A 10,000-nucleotide genomic window follows, 5' to 3' on the forward strand; every position below is an offset into this window, starting at 1 on the left:
GTGTGTGTGTGTTTTACACGTCAGATGTTATTCTTCTCAAAAACGCATTATGTCCAAAACCGGAACAGGACAAACACACATATATATTTCATTTCATAACTCCGTCGTTTTTGAAGGGTCCACAAGACAGAGAACCTCATTTCCTTCACTTCACCGCAGTTCACACAGTGCATTTATAAAAAATAAACAGCTTACTGTAAATTCACTGTCACTGTCACTCAAACCAACACATTTACATATATTTTTCTAATAAGCCTCCGACTGTTTGGCCCCGCCCATTCATAGCGCCGTTATGCTGTTGTAAGCAGAGTTTCAGCCTGGACTGCTTTTTGGATCAGGTCACAACACACGGCAGCCGGTCTTAAAGGCACAGTAACCAAAACAGCCTGTTAATTCTAAGGGACAAATACAGAAATAACACATAAAACACAAACGGCATAATTGGACCTCAGGAGGGAAAGAAAAAACAAAATCCATAGGATATAGTACTGGAATCGGAATAGACGCGGGACTGCGTGATTTCTAATCTGTACTACGCCCAGATCGGATAGTATTCATATCAAAACGGTGAAATGTTTTAACACCATCTGAAAATGTGAGGCACACTTTAAAATGTGTGAACATCATAAATGGAACAACAGAAATGGTTCAAAGTTACTCTGAATAGAAATGAATTACGTCAACAAAAACACAAAGCAGAACTTTTGTCTGGATTTCTCTGAAGTTCCTATTTCGGAGAGCAGTTTTTGGATGTTCCTCGCAGCACACTGCCTCTGCTTTTCCCACACCTCGGCGATCAGGGGAGGAGAGCAAATAGCTTCCTGATATTGAAACCACACTGATGTCTTGGAAAGATTCCACGTACGGAAAAAAGGAAAGGAGAGTGAAGAGGAAAGAGAATGAAAACACTCCTTCCCTCTTAAAGGTGAGGAGGCAACTGGAGCCTCTGTCACAGGGCCAAGGAAACAGCAGGGGCCTGTGAATCACTGCGTGTAAAACCCCAGCGATTACTCGGTGACAGTGTGAGGCGGCTCACAGGTGCGCTTTAGTCCGTGCCCATCACGGCTACGAGCACTCTCTCAGAGAAAGGACGGGGTAGAGCCTCTAACACTGGCTGTGTTCACATGCAAAGACTTTCTGATTGAACACATTCAGATTACAGATTCAGACTGAGGTGTTTATACTCGCTCTACTCAACAATCTGATGGAAAATCTGACACGCATGTTTAAAGAACCGCCGTTACCATGACAACCAGCATCCCGTGAGTCCAGTCAGAGTGAGATGAGCAGCAGTGAGCAGTGATTGTGTTTTTAACTGCTTTAAAATGACGTCAGACTCAGGAAAACGTCCTTCACACGTCCTTATTAAAGAAGGCCGAGAGGAAGACGTCGTGCTCTGAGACGCATAAGCTGGACGTCCGTCCCGCCGCCGTCTTTTAAAGATCAGAGCATGAACTTCGTCTCCTCTGCAGACCAGTTTCTGCTCCGCCGTGTTGAACGGTATAAACTCTCACTGTGACGTGACGCACAAGCAGAACGGACTGAAACTTTCCGATAGGGAATGTAATCGGATACAGGAGTTTACACGGATATTATTCTTCTATTTAACGGAATATTTACAGGATTACCCACCTTGATCAGTCGGACAGAAACTGTATTCCCAATGGCCTCAATCGGACGAGACTATTCCGATTAAAGTGTATACATGGACTTGTTCTATTCAGATTGAGATATTAGTCGGATTATTGATGGATTATTAGGCTGTATGTAAACGTGGCCACTGAAGCTGAAACCTTTTAGTTCAACCATTGTTGATGTACTTTTGAGGGTTCAGTGTCCACCTTCATTCCCTGTTTGATGTAGTACAATTACAGTCGAATGCAAAGTCTAAATAATCCAGCCAAATTATGTTGTGTTGATTTTCTAAGGGAACATAAGTTAAAGTGTGCCCACTGCCCACTAGTGTGTGTTCACTAGTGTGCAGGCATGTGGGTGTTTCACTGGACAGATGGGAGGTCTAATGCGGAGGGCTAATTCCTGAGCAGTTGGTCAGTTGCTCAATGGTTTAATGGTTCTGGTTCTATGCCTTTAGGAGTGACCTCACTAAATGAGCTCTGTTCTATTGGCTGTCTATTAATGAGCCTGATTCACACAGCAGTCCGGACTGAAACTCTCTTTATAGCCTCAGTGTGAGTGGGCGGGGCTAATCTGTAGGTGGAATAGGTGCATATATGTAAATGTGTTGTTTTTTGTCTTCACAGATCAGACAGTGCTGTAAAAAGAAAGGCGCTGTACTCAGGCGTGGTGGAAATCGGGCGACATCCACGACTCAAAGCTTCCCTGTGAAGAAACATCGGCTCCTACCTTCCGTTTCCGGGGGATGGGGTCCTCGAACAGGAAGTGCGTGCTCTCAGCCTCCTCGATGTTGTCTTCGCCCTGTGAGGAGAGCAGGAAGCTCTTGCTGACGTCGTTGGAGAGGGGTGGGGACGGCGTGGAGGGCACAGACTGGTCGCTGGCGTCCCAGCTCCAGTTGCCACTGGTGGAGCTGCTGTAGCTGGCTGACAGGCTCTCCTTCCACCCCCTGCTGGCAGGCTCTGGAACTGCACCTGCATGCAGAGACCAGAAAACCTGTTCAGCTGACCACTCCCGCTTTTTTCCATATTCTGCATTTAGTATAAACTAGTCTGACAATCAGATTCAGCAAAAGGGTCTTTTCCAACTTTCTAAAGCAACGTTATAGATCAGCATCGGTTTGCATTGATCACGTTATAGAAACAGGGATTCAAACTGGACACAGTGGGTTTGTCAGGGAGGACAAAGTGCAAATAACAAATTTGTGAAATTACGTATCTTGACAATTTCATTTCCCTCTGTAAAAACACTGAGCAGGCCTTAGCGAATCAGCGCATATCAGTTTGTTTACACCAGAGGAATTCTGGAGAGGAGGAGGAGGGAACTTGCCAAGCAGATCAGGCCAACGCAATGAGTAACTCACCCCCTAAATCTCGAGTAAGCTGTTTTTAGTGAGATTTAGCAAGATGCCAGGTTTTGAGATTAAAGGAAGAGGTCAGCCAAAAATCTAATTTAGTCAATTGCCCCCTGATCCCAAATGTACTTGCCTCAAACCTATAAAACCAGACAAAATTATGTTGCAGTTAGAAATAGTAGCAGCAGGCGTCTTGAAACATGAATGAATTTGGCTTGTATTTTAGTCTGTTTTTATAGAAAACAGACTAAAAGAGTCGAACAGAGTCAGAATTGATCATTTGAGTATCCAGTTCACATTAACTAGTGTAATAAACTTCCACCACTTGTTATAAGCAGCACAAAGCACAAAACTCAGAGTCACAATAAATATATTTAACAGAAAATCACACAGAATTCTTAACAACTAGATACAGTGTTAGGATGTTCTGGGTCACCCTTTGCCTGTATTAGTTGCTCTCAGGTTGCATTTTCTGCTTCTCATGATCCACAAATAATCCCAAATACATTCAAAGATGTTGAGGTCTGGACTTTGGGGTGATCAGGTGGTCAAAGGAACAGCTTCATGACAGCCACACATCCTTTCAGACCCAAAGTGCTGAGCTGTCTCTTCACAGTGACAGAAGATCTGAAGCAGGAGTGGAGCTTGATCTTCTCCTCACTCTCAAAGATGAAGGGGTTGCAGGGCGTCACAAATGATCTGAGTTTAAACTCCAGTTTTGGAAACTCCTTCTGTATACATGTCTTTATTATCTTATACCTACCCAGTGAGCGACCTCCTGCCCTGTGTAAATAAAACGGGGGATGGGAATAAAGACGAGAGGAAGAGAGAAGCAGAGAGAGCTGAAAGCTTAGAGTGGTTTTGAGGGGCTAAGTCTGCTCAGCTTTTGCTTGATTGAGAAGATAAACAGCAGCACAGGCGAACCACAGCATGACATGGCACGGCGCTATAAATAGGACAGCCAACTCTGGCCCCTGACGACAGACTGCGATCTGCATGGTGATGACAGCCATGGCAACCGTCTCTACTGTGTCTGTAACCAGGGTAGGAAGAAGCTCCGGTGCTGCTGGAGTTCCAGGGAGAGGCTAACTGGCGTTACGTCTTCCCAGTGTGTCCATCATCAGACTTTACTGTGACTGTACTTGATCCAGTAACGGCAGTAATGCTGAAACTGAACTGAAAAGGAAGGTTTTAGTGCCCACCTGAAGCACCAGAGGAGGGGTTAAGCACCAGAGGGCTGGTGGACAGTGTGGTCAGGACGGTAGCTGCCATCACCTCCTTATCAGCATGGCCTGAGGGGTTCCTGAGAGAGAGAGAGAGAGAGAGAGACAGAGAGAGAGAGAGAGAGAGAGAGAGAGAGAGAGAGAGAGAGAGAGACAGAGAGAGAGACAGAGAGAGAGAGAGAGAGAGAGAGAGAGAGAGAGAGAGAGAGAGAGACAGAGAGAGAGAGAGAGAGAGAGAGACAGAGAGAGAGAGAGAGAGAGAGAGAGAGAGAGAGAGACAGAGAGAGAGAGAGAGAGAGAGAGAGACAGAGAGAGAGAGAGAGAGAGAGAGAGAGAGAGAGAGAGAGAGAGACAGAGAGAGAGACAGAGAGAGAGACAGAGAGGGGGAGAGAGAGAGAGAGAGAGAGAGAGAGAGACAGAGAGGGGGAGAGAGAGAGAAAAATATGAGAAGGTTATTCAATAACTAGTGTAAAGTCACTGGGGTTGAGATGATCTAGCAATGCTGGGTTTTAGTAATAGAGCATATTTAGTATAGAGGCATCACTCGTCTATTCTAGATTATGTAGTGATAAAAGCTTTTTGGTCAACCCAGAATCTTCACTGCCATTTAGACTGGAAATCAAATAAAGGGATGGTAGGATGGTCTTAAGGCCGACACAATCATTAAAAAGGATTATTTGCCTTATAAATAACTGCGATTAACATTTTAATTGTATGCAACTATTAAAGTTCAAGCCTCAAGTGGCTTAATTAACTAACAAGTCTTCCTTTCTAGCCATGGTTACTCAACCATCTACAGTCAAGCAGAACGATGACGGCAGTCCAGCGAGGCTTTTCATTCCGTTAGTATTCATCATTACATCCCAGCGACTGAACTATGCAGAAATCCTAAGAAATCAATGGAATTACACCTTACAATCAATACTGGAATTGGAATATATACACACGAGAAAACCTTCCATCCCCAATTCTGTCGCTTTAAGTTGCTGACATCACTTTACATTGTGTGATGAATGGACTAATAGAAACGGCCAAAAATGACTCGGAAAAATTCTGGTTCCTGTGACTTCCATGAAAAGTAAAGTTGGCTTTTTCCTTCTCCTGTAAAGTTCCCACTCTGGAGATACGAGGTTTTGTTCCGGCGGCAGCGAGATATGGAACACAATGGAGCATCACGTCAGTCCATCAGACGCACAGCTCAGCTAATCAGATCCGTATGACTGCAGATGGAAGACAGAATCCACACAGTGGCCTTTCCACCCCAGACAGAACGCAGGAAGTGGACGTCACACGGGATCACACCCTGCAGCCCAGTCTACCAGTCCAGCCTGAGACGGAGACGCCCGCTGACGCGGCACGGGCCTCACGGTCCAGCTCCACTGAGCCCGTTTAAAATCCTTCAGTTAGACGTGAGGTTTAGCACCTCTCACCCTCTGTCTGTCTCTCTCTCTGTCTCTATCGCTGTCTTTCCATCTGTCTGTCTCTCTCTCTGTCTCTATCGCTGTCTTTCTATTTGTCTCTCTCCCTCTCTCTGTCTATCACTCTATCTGTCTGTCTATCTCTCCCTTGCTCTGTTTCTCTCTCTAATCACTCTCTCTCCAACTGTCTCTCTCTCTCTCTCTAATCACTCTCTCTCCAACTGTCTCTCTCTCTCTCTCTCTCTATCACTCTCTCTCCAACTGTCTCTCACTCTCTCTCTAATCACTCTCTCTCCAACTGTCTCTCTCTCTCTCTCTAATCACTCTCTCTCCAACTGTCTCTCTCTCTCTCTCTCTCTCTAATCACTCTCTCTCCAACTGTCTCTCTCTCTCTCTCTCTCTAATCACTCTCTCTCCAACTGTCTCTCTCTCTCTCTATCACTCTCTCTCCAACTGTCTCTCTCTCTCTCTCTCTCTCTCTCTCTCTCTCTCTAATCACTCTCTCTCCAACTGTCTCTCACTTTCCCTCAAGGGCCAGTACTTCAGTATCACTGACGAGCGAAGGCCTAAGAAATACGGGGCAGTCTGGACGGGATGAGCTCTGACAGTCACACAAAAGCCTCTCGTATTTTTCGTGAAATCTGCTGCTGCCCTTGTCTGGCCAGTCTGTGCAGCTGGCAGTCCCTACTGATGGTTACCCATGAAGCCATTGGACATGAGGTCACTCCTAACGATGGTGATTCTCTCCTCACATGACATCAGCACTGAGCTCAAAGCATGTTGGGTGTTTTACCCGGAGCTACGAGGCTTATGCAGCTAACGAGTAACAGAAGCTTATGTCCACTAATTATCCGTATTAAGCTTAATCTCAACTTGCTTATGTGGTTTCTTACACTTTACGACACGCTGGGATTTCTAAAAATGCACAAGAGCACAGACGGTGTTCATGTCTAAAGATTCTGCCACGGTTTTCCTCCACTCCACATACCTTCATCTCTTTATAGATAACGGAGTCAAACTGCCGGAACAACACGAGTCAGTGTGTCTGGGCCTACTTACCTGCTCAGTCGCTTTAAGTGTGATTAAGGCGCACAGCGCTAACTGGAGGGGTATCAGATTCCAGGCTGCTCGTTAGATCTGTAGCTCCAGAGAGCTGCATTACTAACTGCCCCTCGAAATGGGAGAAAAGGGGCATCAGTTCTAGTCCAGGAGCACCAGGTTCAACTCATCAATAAGGCCGCCACAATATTTCCATAATCGCTGGCCAGGAATATTTTACGTCTCTCTTACATCATGCATCTCAGGGAAGTTCTACCGTCTGACTGCGCTATAACCCCTACAGAGAGCAGCGGTGAGACGTCTGAATGATCAAATAATGTCCTGCGAAGTCGACTGAAATGCCGTTCCTCGCAGTGAGTAACGACTGTTTACTCGACCTTGGGCAGTTTCCGTTGTTGCCGTTTCTGGAGTAAATAAGTACTGAAAGCAAGGAAGCAGGAAAACGAGTCAGGCAGCGTGAGGCTCGTACTTTAATGAAGAAACACAACTAGGGTTAATTAACAATGTTTAGTTGGTGGACACGTCTCCAGTTGCGTCTCCAGAGCTGAGCGGGATTCCCCTGCACTGAACACTTCCAGCATTTAGCAGACGCTCTGATCTGAGCGACTGACACAGAAGTGCTTCGTCTATCTAGAGAAAGCATCTCTGCCAGTAGGTTAGAGAGAGATGGTCCTGAGCTCAGATACGGCTAGAAACAAAAGCCCACGAGCATCGTGTGCAGCGGCTTTACACCGACTGGTTCTGAGATAGTGGTCAGCCTGTTAGTCGTTCGGGACGTTTGTTCTGCTGGTTTAAAAGGAAAAGTTTCAGATGCGATTATATTTAGCTAAACCCTCCCCTCCTTTCCCCCAGCCAGGCTGGTCCAGCTCTCCTTGCCCCACCAGAGCCGGGGTGAACGCTCTGCATCTCACCATTCTCCCTCCAACACACCGAAGCCTGAGAGCTGATGGTGTGTAATGGAAAATTCCAGCACAATAAACAGGGCCCAGCTCCACGGTCTCTGGTGAACGCTGAACAGTGCAGCCAGATTATCAGCTTTATTTACTCAGCGTGTGGATGTGGATGTGTGTTTATCCATGTTCGTAAATCAATAGCGGGGCTGTGTGTGGCTGTGTTGAGTGTTCCATTAACAATCTGGACGAGTGTACGAGCGTGCCGTGACCGAGGAGTGGCCTCCTCATCCTCGATAGAGAGAGGGAGAAGTGTTGGAAGGGATGTGGGGAGAAAGGAAGGGTGGGCATTATGGCAATATAGTTATTGTGATTAATACATTATGTGAGAGTATTCTTTCCTAAACATACTGTGGATATCATCAGTGACCAACTGCAATAAGGGCATAAATAACTGTATTCATAGTTACGCTGTCCAAGGCGAAGCCCAGCTGTTTGCCTGCTGTTGCCATGTCTGTATCCTCTTGTTCAAGTACAGGTTTTACAGGCAAGCTCCATCGACGGCTTTCTAGATGAAATAAGTTATTTCCAGTTACTGTAACCGCCATGAGTTTGTTTATCACTGAGGTATGTAGAGCTTGAAGCATCATTTACAAGCAAAGCGAAAACCAGCACTGCTGGCAATAGCAGCAATATCATGAACACTGGCAGGCGAGGGCGCCTTCATCAGACCACGCTGTACAGAGCTCATGAGAGAATTATGGGAACAGCAAGCGGAAAGCTACGGTTCTCCTCGAAATAACTATAACAAAATGCACGTCGCTTTAAAGATCTTTGGCTTAAACTATAAGAGGCAGCACTGAAATCAGTGGCATTGGGTCGGATTCGGCAGGAGTTCATAACATTATAGATTTTTAACGCCGAGTCAAAGTTTATTTATGTCGCGCTATTTACAACAGATTTAGTCACAAAGGAGCTTTACAGAAACGTCTGGGTCTGAGCCCCCATGAGCGCCGCCAATAGCAACAGCGGCAAGGAAAAACTGCCTGAAGAGGAAGAAACACTGAGAGGAACCAAGACCCAAAAGGGGAACCCGTCCTCCTCTGGATCACGCGGGATAGGAAACAGCGTTAGTATAAAATATTAAAATACTTTCAGAAGTAAAGGTGAGGAGGGATTCACTACTCCAGACTGCACCATCAATATCATTATATCATAATATCATTAAAAGACTCTGGAGAAATCTCTGTCTGTGAGGGACGAGGCTGAACACCAGTATCTGCTGGCCGTGATCTTTGGGCCCTCAGGCAGCGCTGCATTAAAAACAGACATGATTCTGTAGTGGAAATCACTGCATGGGCTCAGAAACACTTCTGAAAACCACTGACTGTGAACACAGTTCATCACTGCATCCACAAACGCTGTTAAACTCTAAAACACAAAGAAGAACCCAAATATAAACAGGATCCAGAAACGCTGCCACCTTCTCTGGGCCTGAGCTCATTTACAATGGACTGGGGGGAAGTGGAAAAGTGTCCGACGGTCCGACGGATCAACATTTGAAATTCTTTATGGAAATCATGGACACTGTGTCCTCCGGGCTGAAGACCACTCAGCTTGTTATCAGTGCTCAGTTCTAAAGCCAGTATTCATGATGGTTTAGGGGGGCATTAGTGCACATGGCCTGGGTGACCTGCTCATCTGTGAAGGCTCCATTAAAGCTGAATGATATAAACATGTTTTATCAACATCTGCTGCCGTCCAGACGACGTCTTTTTCAGGGAAGGCCTTGATTATTTCAGCAAGACGATGTTAAACCACATTCTGCACGTATTACAGCAGCACTGCTCCGTATTAAGAGTCCAGGTGCTAAACTGACCTGTCTGCAGTCCAGACTGGTCACCACTGAGAACCACTGTATAAATATAAAACCACTATATATAAAATACTCTGACTAAATATGGTTGTTCAAATATGTGAATAAAAAGTCTTTTGATGTGACAATATTAAACCCACACACAGACTTCCTGCCTCTTCTAGGTTTTGCAAGAAACCCACGTAGGCTAATTAAGATAAGGACACACAATTCACCCAGATCAGCTCTGATCTGACAACAGAAAGAAAAGGCCAGAGCAAAACTATCTGTGTTACATAATCAGAAATCCCCTCTTTCTCTCGCTCGCTCTCTCTCTCTCGCTCTCTCGCTCGCTCCCTCGCTCTCTCGCTCTCTCTCTCGCTATCTCTCTCTCCTCCTCCTCCTCCTCTCTGATTCTACTGCTGCTTTTTCTCTCCAACTTGATGCCTTCATATCACTTTGCAGCCTGAGCCTCTGCTGAAATAACAAACAAGGTGAAGAGAGGAAACGAGAGAGAGAGAGAGAGAGCGAGAGAGAGAGAGAAAAAGAACAGATAGAGGGAGAGAAAG

General features: G+C 45.8%; 1 protein-coding gene across 1 annotated transcript in view; it reads right to left on the reverse strand.

Annotated features, from left to right (window-relative positions):
• si:rp71-79p20.2 (zinc finger protein 704) overlaps positions 1 to 10,000 on the reverse strand; it is an 81,479-nt gene that overhangs the window by 16,047 nt on the left and 55,432 nt on the right. The window contains exons 3-4 of the mRNA XM_017686532.2: positions 4,189 to 4,289; positions 2,365 to 2,606 (exon numbers count right to left, since the gene is read on the reverse strand). Coding sequence (XP_017542021.1) covers positions 2,365 to 2,606; positions 4,189 to 4,289 — 343 coding nt within the window. The remainder of the gene's footprint in view (positions 1 to 2,364; positions 2,607 to 4,188; positions 4,290 to 10,000) is intronic.

This window comes from Pygocentrus nattereri, chromosome 9 (assembly GCF_015220715.1).
Source record: "Pygocentrus nattereri isolate fPygNat1 chromosome 9, fPygNat1.pri, whole genome shotgun sequence".
NCBI classification, from domain to species: Eukaryota; Metazoa; Chordata; class Actinopteri; order Characiformes; family Serrasalmidae; genus Pygocentrus; species Pygocentrus nattereri.